Source organism: Lissotriton vulgaris, chromosome 6 (genome assembly GCF_964263255.1).
Source record: "Lissotriton vulgaris chromosome 6, aLisVul1.2, whole genome shotgun sequence".
Classification (NCBI taxonomy): domain Eukaryota; kingdom Metazoa; phylum Chordata; class Amphibia; order Caudata; family Salamandridae; genus Lissotriton; species Lissotriton vulgaris.
Genome location: NC_141694.1, coordinates 1,749,703,511 through 1,749,722,114, shown reverse-complemented (window position 1 = coordinate 1,749,722,114; position 18,604 = coordinate 1,749,703,511). Strand labels below are relative to the sequence as shown.

Here is an 18,604-nt window from a genome sequence, read left to right as displayed (position 1 = left end):
GGTTTTTTTTTTGCAATTCCACACTGAAAAGGAACAAAGTCAATTTCGCTTAGGAGTTATGCAACAAGTATGACATGTGCCCTTCCTTAACTCCTCTTCTACAGTAAACCACTCATTTTAGACTACTAGTTGCCCCTCACATCTCTGCGCCAAGGTGCCACTGCTCCTTCTACACTAAAGATAGCTTCTACGCCCCTGCACTTCAGTATGTCACTTAAATTCAATGTAATTGAAATTATAAACTGTCCCAATTACTAAGTGAGAAGCTGTTTTATGTTACACTGAAATGGCCAATGGATATTTCTCTAAACTTTTCTTGGACCAATCTGATCCGAACATAGGTCTAAATCTGGCCCCATGTCTAACTTTGACCATAGCTCTCAACATGACCCTGACCAAACTGTAGACCTATCCTATCCCTAGATCCTCATTTTTGCTTATTCTTCTCATTTTAGTTTTATTTTGGTTGACTATTTTGCAATTAAATGGCTTCACTTTGCTGTGCAGAGCAAGGCATTCTGGTAAACAAATAAGACATTGGGACATGTATCCATAAATACAACCGTCAACACCGGTACCAAATCCATTGATGGACAAGATTATTTGGGGCAGCTGGTTACTAGGAACAGATTTATGAGAACTCCATGGGGCTCACTGCAGGAGCCACAAAATCAGAATAAGAAAGAAGATCTAAACTTAGCGTCTTTGCACTCACTTAACAGGACACTGCAACACAGACGCATGCAATACAGATACTCACTAAAAACAGCACAGAGAGCTTTCTACGAGTATAGCAAGAGTTTGACGCGGACTAATGCACTTTCTTTAACAATACATATTTATTATGGCAAACTTTTCAGACTATACATTGAATAACAATGCGAACGTGGAAAGTTTTAGCAGCTTGAAAAGGTGAGACGATCACACATCGTCAAAGAGGTGCGCTACACTTTGCTCCGGGGCAAATCAAGGGCGTTGTTCCGGCACCGAGCTCTGAAGAGCTATGTTTGATCCACATATCGGCTCCATTTATTGTTAATTGTTTCTTGGCATGGTTTGTTTTGTTGCTTATATTGCAAGCTTTGATGCTAATGTATTCATAAAGCACTCCATGTTACAACACAATAGATATTGGAGTAGCTATTGATTTAAGTTTATTTATACCAAATGTGTCAAATGTTTTCCTAAAAGGAGCTGGATCCACCCAGATCTTTACAATGATCACTGGCTATGTAAATGAATCCCCCTTAGATCCATGGTATGTAAAGGTTTCCCACGTGACTATGCTCAAAATCTGGCACGGATCCAGCTCTCCAGGATCAATCTGAATTAATTATGGCACAATGTTCCAGAAATACCACATTGGAGGGGATTGACAATGTGGACAGGTCTTAAGAGATATATGCAGTAAATGACCTATGAACATTACAAATTCTTGAGCAAATCGCTATTCAGGGAAACCTAAGAATGGAGCAAATCTTGTATCAATGCAGTTTTGTTTCCCCAAATCACAACCAAAAAATCCAATCTATGAAATCTGAATCTAAAGCAAAACTCAACCAGGAGATGCAAACTATTAATCCTACTCATACTACAATAGGACAACAGATAAAACAATTTCAGAACGGATTTGCTGTATTATACAACTGCCTACCAGAGTTGTGTGATCTGCTTCACATCATGATCTTGTGAGTGGAAATAAGAATATTTAGAGATATGGAGGTGTTCGAAATTATCTCCTTTGGGGCCTCCACTTCCTCTCCTTGTGGTAGACTAACATGCTAAAATTCACCCACATTTTTACAACAGGTTGCTGGTTCAAGTCGTACATTTTTCATGGTCTCTGGGTGAACAGCGGGCATACTTGGCAGAGATCATGTACCTAGAAGAATTCAAAAACACATGATGCTGGACTATATAGGTACTTTGCTTAAACGTGACAAACCGCATCTGCTCCACGATTTTGCTAAAACATTCAATCTGATTTTCTCAGTTTTTGATCTCACTCAATCCATTCCACTTTTTGTCATTCAAACACGACAGATGATTTTATCCTTTTTTATTTATAACAATGGCTATTTCATGGATTCACTGAGGTGCACTAGTCAACAGGTCTACAGGCCAATCTTTGTGGAGCTTTGCTAAGCCCGAGGGCTTGCACCCAGAGTTTTCTATTTCTCCTTCATTTGCACACATTTCTACAGCTGAGCAAATGCTTCTGTGCTCACATGAAGTTTGAGCACTGACACTTGCCCAGGTGAACAGTCGTCCCATCGTCACATGGGTGGGTCCCATCGTCACTCTTCTGGGCTCCTTACAAATGTAGGTATTTAGGGGAAATGCTGACATTTTACATAGCAAAACCCTGAATCTGTAGCATAAAAATACTTTTCAAGTCAAGGTCATGTACCATTAAATACATATTAAGAATACTGAGGTTGAGAGCAGTATGGAGTTGGAATGAAACCTCTCAAATAAAAACTGCTAGGAATGTGTTCGCTTTGATTGTATTTGAATGTTTGATCCTCTTCCACATGCTTTGTATGTTGACATGTTTGTCCTACTACTCCACCGGCGATTGATTTTGACTTATTTTATTACAAATAAAACTTTCAACTTCATGAGATACTCCCTCCCCCCCTTAAGGTTTCATGAAGAGGGACATAAGCGAGGAAGACAACGACAATGAAACAGGACAAGAGTGAAGCAGGTACCACTGCATCCTGTAATAACAAATATATCAAAGAACTACTGCTTAACTTTCTTAGTGTTATGAAGTTTTTTTTTCTTAATGCCATCTGCATTGCTCACCAGACTCACTAGAAAGGGTATCAAACTTATCACCCCTTCTGTGGGACAGCATACCCAGTGTCTCTAAGGGACCGACTTTGATCACCTTTACGTCAGTAGTCCCTACAAATAGATGCCAGATTGCCCACAGGAGAGTCTTGGCTCTCCATCCCACACTGGACATGCACTTAAAGCTGCAGTTTTATTTCTACCTAATTAATCGGTCGTATTGGCAGGCGGTCGATACCATTCAAAGGCGATTATCTGTTTATTTGGTTTCATATGGTCCAATCTGTTGGCTCTACAGTGCCACTTTAAAACTGAGGATCAACAGCACCATAAAACAGGTAGCAAAACGCAAAGCCAACTTCCAAAGAGGCCAAAAGTGGGGAGGACCCCAGGAAGACTGAATAAGCAGCACTGATGGCCTTTGCTCGCGAATATGAAACACTGCAGGGATCTGGCCTTCCATTCCACAACCAGTACTCCCCAATTGAGTACCCTGGACTCACCTGACACCAACGTGGTGGAAAAAAGATGCACCTATTTTAAATGAGGCTGATCGAAATGGATCGAGATGAGCCACAAACTTGAGTCACCCAAGAACTAGCCTATATAAATCACTATTCACGGCACACGCCTAAGAGTCACAATCAAGTAAGTGTTAGACACAAACGTTAGACAAATGGAACAATGCACTCTTGTAATGGTACTTAGATACTGCAGACGTCTGCACGGAGTAACTAACACATGGTTAACCAAGTGCATGCAGCATATGATATAAGCAACAGATATATAAAATATTTGTTACTGTACAAGGAAAGCAGCCAGACTCCATCTGAGAGGTGGTAGTTGTAGGATGGTCTCCAGTTTACATGGTCTTAGTAAGACTGAATTAGGTTGAGAAATATTAAAATCGGTGGTGGACCTGCTTCAAGGATGGCCACCGCCTCTCGGTCATTGGATGGCTGCTCAATTTTTATCCGCCTTCTTGATTTTATACTCTTCACATTAATAACTAACTATATTTTGAAGTTGGAACAGAAAAATGCTACTACATGGCACATTTTCCAAAATTCATATTGAATAAAAAATGTCATGTGGATGAACAAGGTCTTTAGCTTACTACTTGAGATCACCTCTTTTCTAGAAAGGGAAGGGGCAATATTATGTCAATAGAGCCATGTTCACCCCAAAAATATATAAATGATATACCGATCAAAAGAGGGGACATTGCTGGCACACGTCCACCGATCAATGCACCTGTCCCATGGGATCAATGTAAATGTTGGCGTGTAGAAGATCTGCTGGCTTATAAGTGAACGGATCCTAGCACTTTGTCTCACTTGCAACAAACCTGGGAATGCACACTGCAGGTGAACTGTGTGCATTACAAGTCATGCCCACAATGACCCTGTCAGCATATAAAGTGCTCACATTAGGTGGTGTACCACCTTTGGCTCTAATGCACTCAACTCCTCGATACCTTTAGGGCACTGTCTTTGGTATTGGCCAAACCAGAGAGTGCCATGGCTATTGCGCAAGAGCATTACCAATGCAGTCTTCTTTATAAGTGCAGACAGTGGTTTTTAATTCTCATTTCTTTTTGTTTCCATTAGCAATCCGTTTTTTAATTCACATTACTAATAACTTAAGCAATTTGAAATGTCGTGGGATAAGGAGGAGCGAATAGGGTGTTTCTCACTTGTTTTGAAGAGAGAGAGAGAGAGACAGACAGAGAGAGACAGAGCGAGACAGAGAGAGAGACAGAGAGAGAGAAAGAGACGAGAGAGAGAGAAAGACAGAGAGAGAGAAAGAGACAGAGAGAGAGAAAGAGACAGAGAAAGAGAGAGACAGAGAGATAGAGAGAGACGGAGAGAGAGAGAGAGACAGAGAGAGACAGAGAGAGAGAGACAGAGAGAGACAGAGAGAGAGAGACAGAGAGAGAGACAGAGAGAGAGACAGAGAGAGACAGACAGAGAGCGAGAGAGATGTATGTGTGCAAGTGCATGTTTGTGAGGCTGAGTGAGGGGACCCTCTCCCTCAACTCCCCATACCCCCCCCCCACCACCAAGTTTTATTTTAATGACTGGTGGCAACAGAAACATGTTGAAGGGGAAATCAGGATTATAAGCCCCTAAGCCACCAGTTCTGTTGAGTGGGGTTGCACAGAGTGGACCAGGCGGGCAAGGCACGACGAGGAATGGTGGTGAAAGCAAAGGTCTTCAAGTAATTTTGACAAATGATGTGAAAAAATAGCAGGTGCCTCAATATATCCAATTACATAACACCGTGTGCCAACTTCTCACACACGCGCGCACACATGCACCTCATATCCAGAGGAAGCTACGAAGACAGCCGAGGACAGCCAGCTTAAATCTGAAGGACTCCACCCTATGGAAACAGGCATAGAGTATAGTCTGATAAACATCACACTGCACACCCAATGGTGGACTTTCTTGCCAAAGGGAAGTGTCTGCTTTCTTTAATCATCTTACAAAAACAAATGTCACATCTCTTGGCCAAGCCAGGAGCAGGGAACCCATGCTTTACTGATCCTCATCAGAACATTCCAGGAGTACAGGAAGACTTTTGTTAGTTCACCTATTATAGCTTGACAATGCAGTCCTAATCTCAACAGGAACTGACTACGTTCTCTCCGGCAGTGAGAAAGTTCACTGGTCCCTTAAGGACTCCGCGTGGTCTCAAATAATCACTGGACTGGTGGTATTACTGAAATAGCTTAAGGAGGCGGTGTAAGTAAGGTCACACAGCAGACACAACCAGAGAGGAATACCAGTGGGTTCACTTGCTCTCTAATAGATAACTGCCTGGGGGGATGGTTACTACAAGGCTACTGAAAACAGGAAACAGAAAAACTGCAAGGGCCTTCTTCCTGATTGCTTAGAATTTTACACATACAGCAAGCACATTCTCGGTCTGAAAAGTTTGCAGGCTATTTTGCAAGGGGAGTGCAGCTCAGTGGCGCAAGTGCGGGCTATTTTAAATTCGGGTTTGCATAGGATCACGTTCTCATAGCCTTAGAAGGACAAGGTCTTAAGGAAAAGAGCATTTTTTCAGCAGCTCAAACTAAAATAATGACATGGCACTAAACAGTGTGTGACTCATGCAGATTTCCAAATGGATTTAGTTCGTTATGTCCTCCCATTGCATTTCTTCTTTAAAATACTGTGTTAAGAAGCAAAAACAATCTATTAAGGTTAATTGCCTACTATGGTGTTAAGATATTACCAGGCCTTGCCCACTCTTGTTTTTTGGTAAATAACAATTCCTACAGTTCAAAATGTCACAACAGGGTGACCTCACATCACATTTATAATTTAGGTAAAGTGTGTGTCTTTGCATCTCTCCTTCCTTTCACTTTCTTCTCCAGAACATTCTTTCCTTTTAATCTGCAAGCTTTCTCTTGGATGGTGGTAGAAGGTGGATAGGAAGCTCGTTCGGAAGCTCGTGCCCTTCCAACTTGACCTTTATTAGATGATTGGCCAACGCAAACTCCTCGTCATCTAACATTCCATCCTTGTCAACATCTGCCAACTTCCAAATTTTACCAAGTACAGTGTTGGGCAGCTTCGATCGCACCATCTCTTTCTTGGCGTTGGCACCAGTTACTTTACCATTGACCGGGGAGAGGGTGTAAAAGATTTCATCATACACTGGTTTGTCTTTAGATACCACCCAGTCTGCATCATCAATGCCTTCTCCAGCTCCTTCGCCATATCCATGGCCAAACGGACCATTCTGTGTGCCCTCGAAGGCCCCGCCTTTCACCATCTGAACTGGTTTCTGGGTCTCTTCTTGTCGCACCATCACCATGAGATGGGCAATGTCATGCGCCAGCATGTCATCAACAGTTTCTAGCAGTTTGCTCTTGATTGGTTGGAACTTGGTGAAATCTTGGGATTGCAACTGGTCCTTTAAGGGTAAAAAGAAAGCGAGAATTAATTGAATCTGCTCAAATGTGAATAATGCACCATTTATAAAACAGCCAAAAACAATGCCCTGAAAACATTTTGAAACTTGTGGCAATGAGTCTAAATGCACCAGGAACCAGAGGTGCCTATTGGTCAAGTGTACATGGACAAGAAGTAGCTTGCCCGAATCGAGCCTGGGATAGCGGGACGTAGGTGCCCCTGGCAAGGTAACAGTGAAGTCAGCTACAACCCCATGAAGAAGATTAAATCCCTCTCTTGTGATATGCTGAATGACTCGTCTTATTAAAGAAGCAGGATATTCTTAAGAAGAGGGATACAGATGGTGGCAAAAACTATTTGGATACATGTGATTGTTGGATACCTTCAGGAGGTAATCCACCAAGTGCAGCTCAACAGCAATAACAAACACCATCAGAGAGACCACAGAAATATCTAGATACTCAACATTTTACTTATCAGTGGAAACTGCAAAGGAATAACTGGTACTCCTGTCCACTGGAGTGCAGACAAATACACATTATATCCGATTCAGAGGTTTCGAGCTCATCCACACGTGTTCCTACTGGCTTGATCTAGAAACTGGTGGTGGACCTGGGGCAGGTCATCGGATTCCAGGGAGGAACGGTCTGGCTCTATTAGAATTGATGTTGTTGGCTCATTGCCCTTTACCAGGCAGAGACCCGCAGGGTCCATTAAATCATCCCTGAATGTACCACTGTTCCTGTGGCCACCACATTAATGCTTTCACAAATAAGTACACTGGTCCACCTGAAGTAGGGGAAGAAAGAAGGAGAAACCCGTGGCAATGACTCCGTGAACCTTGCTACGCATGCACTGAAAGTTCTTCATGTCTCATCCGGGCTACCACAGTCTAGTTTCAAAATACAGGTGAGACTAGCCGAGGATGAGGCTCACTACGCCTCCCAAGCTGTAGCTTTACTGTCCATCTTCATTGGAGGGTACATGGAACATTGGAAAGGTAATTACTTTGTAATTACTCGGATCCAAGGCAGGTGGAAACCACAAGGCACTGGCCTTACAGGAAAAAAACTGAATGAATGGCTGGAGGGTGTCCTTACTTATGCCCTTAGTTGGCTGCCTAGGCCAAGTGTGAAGGATTTTCAAAATTAAGCAATTTGGCAGGAGAAGATAACAATGATTTCATTTTATAGAAAATACAAGGTGCCAGTCTCTGAAGGCTGGTCATCTTTAATGCATTTTTTTGAAGGTGACAATGGCTCCAGCTATGCAACGTGGTTCACACAGCACACCCTTGTTCGTTCTGCGGTATGCACGCTGACTGGGTGCTCTCAACTCCACTCACCAGTGCAGCTGCTAATGCACTTCCTCACACCAACTACCTGTTCCACTAAACTAAGAGCTTTATCAGGTGGAGGACGATCAGAACTAAGAGGGAGGGTCTCGCGCTTTAATGAGGTCCTTGGTTCAGGGCCATGATGTGATGTGAATGGTACATCAGACTAGACTATTTGGGACTTTGCCTCACTGTGCTTCTGTTTCAGAAATCCCAGAGTTGCTCACCAAGTCCTTTGACCCGATGGTCAAAGGAATTCCTGGTTGGTATTTTCTATTAGGAGTTCAGAAAGACCAACCAGCTCTGGTAATCTTAGAGAGCAGCACCTGCTGAGTCTAAGGACTGTTATCCCTGGAATCGTTTCCAGCTCTCTATCAATACAAGACAAAATTGATTGTTGAAAAGCCTGCAAAAATATGTGCAGGTCAGTCAGTCAAAATTGTATATTCGGCTAAAAAGCCATAACAGATTTAACATCCCAGGTAAAATGTTTTGATAATATAATAAAACTATACAATATAAAATCCATAAAACTATATTAATGACATAAATGCGTGCAGATAAAGGTGTCAGGTGCTTCACAACGTCATAAAAACAAAGGGGTCTTGGACTATATCGCCAATATTACACAACTATCATATTCTGTAGCAAAAAGAACGATGAAGAACAGAGCAGCAACACCTAGTCTTTAGCACAAAAAATGTTTTACTGAAAGAAATTGACCATGTAAAGCAAACTCTGAAGGCGTCTCCAAGGAAGCCGGTGCTGTGGAGCTCATCCCCTCTAGGCTACTAATCAACAATAGGCAAATCTAAATCGAGAAAAGCCTCTCAACCTACCCATATTGGACATAGACTAACCCTGAAAAACACAAGTCAGTCCGGTTCTCCACATTATAATCAGAAATTCTATTTCTGAGACGAGAATTGCTGGATTCCATTCAAGACAAAGTCCTGTTCACATCCTACTTCTAAGGTAAAATGTTTCTGATATGGCTTGCAAAGCACTACATGTTCTCATTGGGATTTCCTTGTGAGTTATTGATCATACTTGTCTGGACAAATACAAAGTGCGGGTTGAAGTGTGCATCCCACCCTGAAGGTAGTTTTTATGAATCCTAATAGGGGGTGGGCAATAAATTCCGCTCCGATGACAGTTTGCAGAGTTTTGGCCACTCCGTGTTACACATGTAATGCAGAGATCCACTCAAATTATGCCAAACTGCCCTGTGGTGGATTTTTTTCACACTGCTCGCCAACGTTCAGTTGGCGAGCGAGAACTGGCTTCCCATACTGCCATATTTGGGTGCAAGGTGGTCACCGGGCGAGATTTTCCCAATGCAGGCAGTTGCAATGAGAAAACTGCTGCCCGAGCAGAAAATCTACTCGCGCTGCAACAAAACCAACCCGAGAAGCAGCGCCATCTGACACGCCGCATGGTGCCGTTCGTGATGATTTTTCAGCGTTGAACAAGCTCCCAGCACTAAAAATCAGCACGAACAGCGCAACATGTTGATTTCCTTCTGTTCACAGAACTCCGTGGAATCTCGCTGAGTTTTCATTTAACTCCACTGGATTCCGAAGAAAATTCCATGAGTTCCGCCCACCCCTACGCCTAATACACCATGAGCAAGGGTCGCTTCAAGGGCCCCTGAATACCTTTTGTGCTGGCCTACCTCTGTCTAATGTGGTGCACAATGTAGTAAAGCACCCATATAAACTAACTCTGCCTGTCTGGACATTTGTGGGAACCAATAACTAACTGAACACTTTCAAGGTAGCACGGTGTAAACAATAATAAGGAAATAATACGTTTTCATACTTATGCGAGTCCAGAAAAGAACTACACATGGTAATCAACAGATGCCAGCCCCTGTAAACCCTCAGGAAAAAGCTTCGCCCTAAAACCAGGACACTGTATTTATGGTTTATGGGACAATGTCCACTTTTTAGCTCCAATTGTTCCTGGCACAAGCGCCGGCCTCTGTCATAGGATTATTTATTATCCAGGGGACACACAGGCCTTTGACAAAAAGCCAAGTTAAAGGTGACACGGCCCAATCGCAGGTACCCCTTTCTTTGTCTCAATCTCACCCATAGGATGCAGATGTCAGACATTTGAAACAATGAAGATCCAGGGGTGGCTAATGCGAAATAAATATAGTATCATGTGAAACAGAAAATCTAAATGGGATAAAAAATAGCTAAAGCTAGCTGCTTGACAAATTGAGAGAGATAAATTAACAGATTATTTTGTGCAGAACCTTACAAGGGGGTTTCCATATTTGCATGTCTAGCATACAGGTAGTCTGGCTTGCACATCTATAACATGTATATAGAATGAGATCTGTACAAAGGCATAGGCCTTTCGCAGGTAGAGTGAGTTCTCTAGGTTTTTATTGGTATTAACTTATGGCATGTAAATATCATGGCACCTCATGTTCCCTGCCAGATGCAGCCCCACCGCCTCCATTGCAACATCTCACCGAGCTGGTTGAAAAAACATGGAGAGCCCGAGCCAGGAAAGCGAAGCAGTAGCCTCTTTTATCCTTTTATTCAGAGGACCCTTCAATTGAGAGAACCCCCTTCCCCAGAAAGGTGGAATGATCAACCATGGAAAATGTGGGGAGTTTTTCAGTTGCTCCTAATGCAGGCGACTAGCTTTAAGCTCAGCGAGAAGATCCATCCAGTTTCCTGAAGTTGCTCTTCGACAAAGAGCTTCTGGCTGAATATGCACCAGTGGCCTCAGTAGCCTAACGTGGGGGGATGGGGGGGGGAGGGGGCAATTCTTACTGGAGCTGTGTGCCTCCCAGCATTTACTTTAACAATGAAAGTAGAAAAAGATTAAGAAGGCCATGCACAGAAACTAAACAGAGTGAACATGGGCTATCATGTCCGGGAGCCTTGATTATTCATGGTTGCTGCAAATACTTAATTTCCCTCTTCCAGGATAAACAGAAGCCATCCCATCCCTGAATGCACTGTTGTTACACACACCCCCCAACCACCAATGTCCTAAGCCACCTATTTACTCTAGCAACTTACTCATGCACCACCCACCCACCCTATTCATTCAAACACATAACAACCTATTCATGCCCAAACAGATAAATCCATCCATCTGGTCTCCCACCCACCCATCGACAAATTCACTCATCAATCCTCTCTGCTACCATCCATCATCTTAGTTACTTACCTACTCATTAACCCATCCATCCACATGCACACACTCACTAAACAACCTGCACACTCCTCTAACCATCCATTCATCACTTTTGAATACTCTCAACCACTTAACTTTACAACAGTGCACCCATCCACCAATCCATTTACTCATTCACTCGCAACGCACGCACTCCACGCGCATAGTTACCCATCAACAAGCTATCACATTTTTTTTTAAATACAACCTACTCGCTTAGTCAACTTGCCATAACAATCTCATTGGGGAGGTTGAACTATTGTGATACTGTGAGCCCCTTCCGAATTACAGTCTAGACACACTTAGGTTGTATTTGTACCTGCATCTTCTTCAAGTTGGGAAAATCGCCGGGTGAAATCTGGTGCTCTCGTTCAATCCTGGCATAAATCTCTCCCAAACTTCCCACCAGCTCTTTCTTCTTGTTGTCTTTACCAAACACGGATGGCATCTCCTTCTTCAGGGCACTTATGATGTAGGCATGGACCTGGAAGCAAGCACACAAAACCAAGAAGTCAATCGGTGAGGACAACAGAAAGAAACACTTGTAACAAACGGATGGGAAACATTTTTGAGATCTTTCCCAGCACAGCGTGAAAACCTCCCCCATCGCCTTCTGAAAGAATGCCCTGAAAAAACAGGCTAGACAACTTGTTAAAAAAAAAAAACTTCTTTAAAAATGTTTTAAAAAGAAGGAATCCTCTCCTGAAAAAGATACATTTATTCTTGAAAAACAACTTTCTACTAAAACAAATAGATAAAAAATGTTTGCGATTTATGAATCTGGATCTGCAAGGAAAACAATCACTTTGTTTACCGTATAGCAAAGCAGATTGCTTTATTTCTGATTTTCCACCGCATCCCATTTTGAGAAAAATGTGCCTACCCTGTGGTGAATCACAATAGTTTGTTACAGCACTGAACTGCGTAATCCACATTACAGAACCACTTTATATTGTTTTCTTTTGACATAGTAGCATTTCACCAATGACTGAAGACATTTTCGCTTATATAGGTGTAATCGAAACAAATACTTACATTGCAGACAAAAATTCTGATATCAGCACAGTGTCTCCTATCTATAGCCTCCAGTATGAGGTCTGAATAGATTGGGGTCACTTTAATTCACTGTATACATTGATGCCGACTCAACAAACAGGCTCTGGTCTTCCTGTGATTTGCATTGAAATATTTATGTTTGTCTCAATGAATTAGGTAAAAGGATTTCCCACTGAGGCAGATAATCCTTTCAGATTTACTTGCTGCAAGACTGTGATTGGTGGCCAGTCAATAGTTGGATGCTGTAGCTAGAAAGCGCTCAGCATGGGTCTTCTAGTACACTAAATGACTCAGGAGTATAAAATGCACTATTGTGTGCCCTGTGCTCCCTCTGTAGAGCAGGCCAGCTTCACAAGAAATCCGACTCCGCATTTTAGAAGTATGAAGCGACTGATACAGATTTCCTGAAATAGATCCAATATTGCCTTTGCACTTGATCAAATATTGCTTTTGTATTTTATTTTCTTATTTCAGAAACATTCTTGTTCCAGAAAGCAAATCTATAATAAAATGACACACCAGGTTGCTAGTAATAGTTTATTACAGGTGAGTAGTGATGTCGCAATGCAAATGTCCTTCCCAATGACTGCCTTTCCCAGAGTGAAGGAAGCAGGAGCGTAGCAGCCATAACATGGTCTCTGTGCTTCGACAGGAGACATCAAAAACACTCAATACTTCAGGAGCCAGAGGTCTTGGGTCCCTCGCTCCAACTTTCATTTAATCTTCATGAAAACACTCAGGTCAGCAACCAGCATTGATCAGGAACACAATAGGAAATATCAATGCAAGGTCTCTTTTACCGATGAGGAAGGAAGGTTACAGGGGAGTGTATCGTATGGGAGCTGGAGCTCCATGATTAAATAAAAAAAGGGGAAAAAGTAACCGATAAAGGAGGAGGAGCAGGAAATTAGATCTCACTACCCTAAAAAAATTGTTTGAGAAAAGTTGAGCTTTACAAAGTAGCTCAGGTCAGTTAAAGACTTCGACCAAGATTGTGGGGTGACCTGCAGACCATGGGTTTGAATCCTAGCAAGACTTTAGGTGAGAGACTATATGGTCTTTGAATTGTCTGTGATTGGATCAGAGGAGAGAAGCTTAAGGCTAGACTTGGTACCTAGAGTCTCCTAAGCGTGGTCAGACTGTAGCAAGCAGTATTTGGAAAAAGGGAGTGACACACAACTAGATCTTTACGTAATCCACAATATGCTAGAAATAGCTGCGGGTCCTGCCCAGAGAACACTGGGTTTGGGGTCCTCGGGTCAGGGTACAGACACATGCAATGCACAGGAGTACAGGCAGCTGTAGAACATTAGTACACACAGTAAATTCACTGAAAAACTCTGCTGGTCAGACTTGTATATTGTCAGGATCCTTGTCATTATGAAACGCATCTCTTGCAGAGTCTACCGGCACGGGCATAATGGGTGATTCTTATCAAATTAAGAGAACACGGCCATGATACGCCCTCAATTGAAAAAACACACATCTTTACTGCCACCAGTTATAACTGTATTGTGATGTACCTGAGCTAGGCCTTGTCTGCAGATATAGGTCTACCTGGAAGATTAAGGAGGCCAACTTTCCACTGCAGTTAACTAGAGTACTAGTGGCAGATGACAAATCATCATAGGAAGGGTGAACCCCTTAAACTCCCCCTCCGCCCCCTCTCGCATGTTGTGGGTTGGGCTAGGCTAGCTTGGCACATTATGAAAGTATTTAAATATTTTTTTAGTGTCTCTTCATGAGCTATGGCTGCCTCCCTCCCCAAGCCACGTGAGGCGCACTAAAATACACCACTTAACCTCATACAAAGTTATCACAGGAGAAAAACAAGCATTTACAAAGCCAATAGGTTTCACCTCTGAGAGCTACTGACTTTGCAATGCATCCATGCAACTATACAACATGACTTCAAAGCATTTCTAGTGTGGCTAAAATTAATTAAAGAAAGCGCTATGACTGAGCCAGGGCTAATGAGCTTTTTTTTTTTTTAAGGTCTGGGGTTAGCCAAGACCTTAATATATATATGTTTTTTAATCAAAATGTACAATTTACTTATTTATTAAAAAGAGGCTTTCATTAAACTTTCTTCACCCATTGGTCCATTTGTGTGTCATACACATTTTGCTTTTGCCCACAACAGCATGGGGCAGCAAGTCTGTCAACTTCAGCCATTGGATAAATTACTACATTTTCCTCTTTCACAAGTAGCACATCCACACACAAGCTAGTTCCCTTCTGTGCCTATGTTTTTGCTTCCTTCTTTCCTGCTGTCTTGTTTTCTGTTTTACTATCCTTTCTTTCATTCATTCCTTCTGTCTTTCTACCCTTCGTTCTTTCTACCTTGCTTTCTTTTTAGTCTTCCTTCTCTCTTTTTCTTATTTCTTCTTACTTTCTAGTTTTAGTTTTTTTACCTCTTTCCTGCTTTCATTCTTTAGATCTTGCTTTCATTCCACCTTTGCTTCCTTCTTGCGGTCTATCATTTCTTCCAGACCTTCCATCTGTGTCTTTCTAGCCTTCAAAGTCAAGAGGCTGGCAGCATATCGCACAACAAGTGCCTTTTTTAGGTCTGTGTTAGCTAAGACCTTTTGATTTTACTAAAGCGAAGTGCTTGACTTAGTTACTTAATAAGGGCTTTCATCCACGTCATCCATACGTCTGTGGTTGTATCATTCACAATTTTCTCCAACCCATTTGACCATGCATCAAGGGGCAATGTGTCTCCCCATTTCAGCCATTCGCTGATTTCACTATGAATTATGGCATGCTGTCCATTCACAAGGAGTGTACACGCACCCTTCAGGGCTAGGGAGTGTGCTTTTTTTTCTTAATACTCAAGTCATTTTTTTTTTTGACTGACAAACGCACGGTTACTTTTCAAACAAAGTTTTGTAAAACCCGTGACAATACATAACAAGAATTGCCAAAAGGTAGACAAAATTACACCCAACCTATTGGCTTTGCCAATGCTTGTTTTAGGAGCATTTGCGCTGGAGGCATCATAGTCTTTTTATTATTATTATTTTTAGTTACAACGTTGTAATTCAAAAGGGGAAAACACCCAACACATTAGTTGGTATATTTCCCTACACATATTTTTAACCAATACCCAGCTAACCACGGAATAAAGTTTTTGTGTGGTAAAAGCTGCTGGTATTTTTTAAAACTCACTTTTTTGCACATTTTGTCACAAAAAACCCTGCTCCGCAGTAACCTGGCGTCGCAGCACACCAGGGAGGCACTCGGTTTCTCCTGGTGGGCCCAATGATGAAGCATGTCACCACCCAGGGTGGCGAGTGAGGGCTTAAAAAGAATCCCTGGGAAATTCCTATTCAGGTAGATTTGACTTTCCTTGTCTCTGTGCTGGACATTTGTACCCTTAAGTGGGCACTCTTCTGTTGTTTGTAACTACTTCTTGGGGGACCGAGAGTGCCCCTTCCCTCTCTCTCTCGTTGTTGTTATTATTATTATTTTTAGCCATGTAGCACAGCAGTCACGCTGCTGTACATCATGGCTACAAATCAAGGTCATTGGCTACGCTGTAGAGGATAGAACAAATGGCAATGGCAAAGCCAAAGTTCACAAAGGTGAGACCTATTGGCTTTGCCAATGCTTGTTAGGTCTAAGCACAACACTCCTTTGATTGTGAGCAAATCAGTTAACCCCTTCCATGCTCATGACGGAACGGTTCCGTCATGAGCATCGGTCGAGCTGTGCTTATGACGGAACCGTTCCGTCATGACCACGCCCGTTTTCATTAGGGCTCAGCACCGGGGGGGGAAATCGGGGCCGCACGGAAGAGGTTAATATCTCCATGCATGCAAAAGAAAATTAGGCGAAAAGGCCCATCTGAAAGAAAGAATTGCGCCCATGACTACTTCACGGACAGAACTCAATGAGTTAGACTTCGACTACAACTAGGAACCCAAGAAACTCAGCTGCGGAGCAGCTCAAGGATTGTTGCTCAACCCAACTCTCCAACGTCTACATGACGCCTCTCGTGGACATTGAGCCCACGGCACTAGTATAGTATCCTACACTGACGACACACAGATCATCCTCTCACATACCGAATCAACCAGCACCACAAAAGCAAACTAAGCCAACTGCAAAAGGAACATTGCTGCTTTGATGAAAAACAATTGCCTCCAGCTCAACACAGACAAAAACCTAATATTCAGAAACAACCCCCCCCCCCACCCCACCCCCGGGGATGCCTCTATCTGGCCCTCCAAACTTTGCCCCACACCTGTGGACCATGCCAAGACCATTGGGATCATTCTGGACACCAATGTCTCCATGAGCACACAGATCACTGCTGTCTCAATCATGATTCCACATCCTGTGAATGCTATGCAATATTTGCAAGAGGATTGAACCCCAGACAAATGGTCATCCAGGCTTCAATCATAAGTAGACTTGAATATAGAAACGCCCTCTGCATTAGAATCCGAGCCCATCTCCAGAGCTGACCTCAATCACAGCCGATCAGTGAAAGGACAGCACTCAAACTAAAGCAATCGGTACTTGGTCCATGCTCCATCCAAAAATAGAGGAAGTGAAGCCGGCACGCAATGGCTAATTAGAAGGCAGCAAATAAGAGCGACACTGAAGCCAACACATGTTAAGCAATAGGCAGGCCGCAAGCCCATTGCAGTATACAATATATCTTGAAAGAGATTTCATGCGCTGTCACAGATGGGAGCGAATTACCTGTCGGCCCTGGGGGAACTCTGGCTAACTTGCTCAGCACAATCAAGACAGGCCATTGTGAAGTAGTGTGGCTCACTGGTTAGAGGCGGCAGACCCGAGAGCAGAGGACGGCCCGGGACCAGGGTTCGATTCCCGGCGCGGCAGGTTTCTGGACCAGGGTCAGCGGACTCGATAATTCTCTCGCCTCGGTGCCCACTCTGATCAGCGATCACACTCGGCAACTCTGGGCACTAGCTTGCCTCATCTTCACTAACGGCCCCACCAGACCGCCGGGGATGCCTGGTCTCACCCTGGAGATACCCATTAAGGGACCATCTCTCAGGGAAGCCAGGAAGGGTTTCGCAGCGGTCGAAGCGCGGAGGTACTCCTTCGGGAGTGATTCCTGCGCTATATAAGCACACAATTAATTGTGTTATACCATCGTCAAAGTTCACCAACCATCATTGCTTAGGCACCCATTTGGGACCCAAAAGCATGAATATTTACCAGCCACAACTGAGCAGGATGAATATCAGGAGCCTTTTCCCTTTCATTCTTATCCCCAACCCTGGAAAAAGACATGCCTCCCCCGCTGCTTCCCACATGGCAACATATGCACTACACAAACAAAGTGAACATGCAATAAATGCACAAAATACCTTTGCCAGTCTTGCCCTCTTGATCAGATCATTTAGTTTCCTCAAAGCCGCATTGCGTGGTAGGCTCTGGATGTCCCTAAATAGATCCTGTTCTTCCGCCTCAAACAGTTTACGGTTATCCGGGATGAGTAGAGGGTGCGACCAGAAGGAGCCAATATAAACCCGTATCACTTCAGGGGTGTTGACGATTTTCCCGAGGGACCACATTAGGGCACCATACACTCTCATCAGCTGTTGGGTCTCAATCTGGTCAGCTTTGTTGAGGACCACTCGCATCTTGTCCTCATGGTTCTTGAGGGCTTTGATGACCTCGGAAAACTCATCTGAAATGTCCAGCTTGTGGGCATCGAAGAGCAGTATGATGCGATCCACCCGCTCAGCAAACCATTCTAAGATGGCAGCAAAGTCATAACCTGGTGAGGAAAAACAAAGACGATTGTTACAGCTGCTTTTCAAGTTCATCTCTTTTGCATTAATGATTGCAAAAACAGAAGCGTTAGAGTTATACATGGACAATACTGCAAAATGTCAAACTGCTCCACACAAAATAGGGGGGGGCATGCACAGATTTACAAACTTTCAGGAAACGGAGTGTAATTAACTACTTTTGTAACCTACACCTCCTATGTGTAATTTAAACAGACTATTAGTGTGCACCGTCTTGACTTACAGATACAAGTAGGAATAGTATGGAATGTTCACATTCTGTACGATTCACAAACAAAAGCAACATGGCCACAGGTCCCAGGAGTTTGCCCTGACAGATTTCCTCTAAACACAGGACCTCTTCTCCCTGCCTTGTAATTCAAGGAAAAATTACAACTTGCCACTTTGTCAGCGGTAAGTGAAAAAGTAAATTTTCTCTGCAATCACAACATCTGAGTTTTCAAAGGGTGCAAGACTTCCTAGGTTAGTTTATTTTTTTTATAAAAAAA

The 18,604-nt window shown here is 43.1% G+C and overlaps 1 protein-coding gene across 1 annotated transcript in view; it reads right to left on the bottom strand.

Moving 5' to 3' along the window:
• Positions 1-820: 820 nt before the first annotated feature.
• EHD3 (EH domain containing 3) overlaps positions 821-18,604 on the bottom strand; it is a 183,513-nt gene continuing 165,729 nt past the window's right edge. The window contains exons 4-6 of the mRNA XM_086927982.1: positions 17,670-18,082; positions 11,582-11,746; positions 821-6,726 (exon numbers count right to left, since the gene is read on the bottom strand). Coding sequence (XP_086784108.1) covers positions 6,199-6,726; positions 11,582-11,746; positions 17,670-18,082 — 1,106 coding nt within the window. The 3' untranslated portion in view covers positions 821-6,198. The remainder of the gene's footprint in view (positions 6,727-11,581; positions 11,747-17,669; positions 18,083-18,604) is intronic.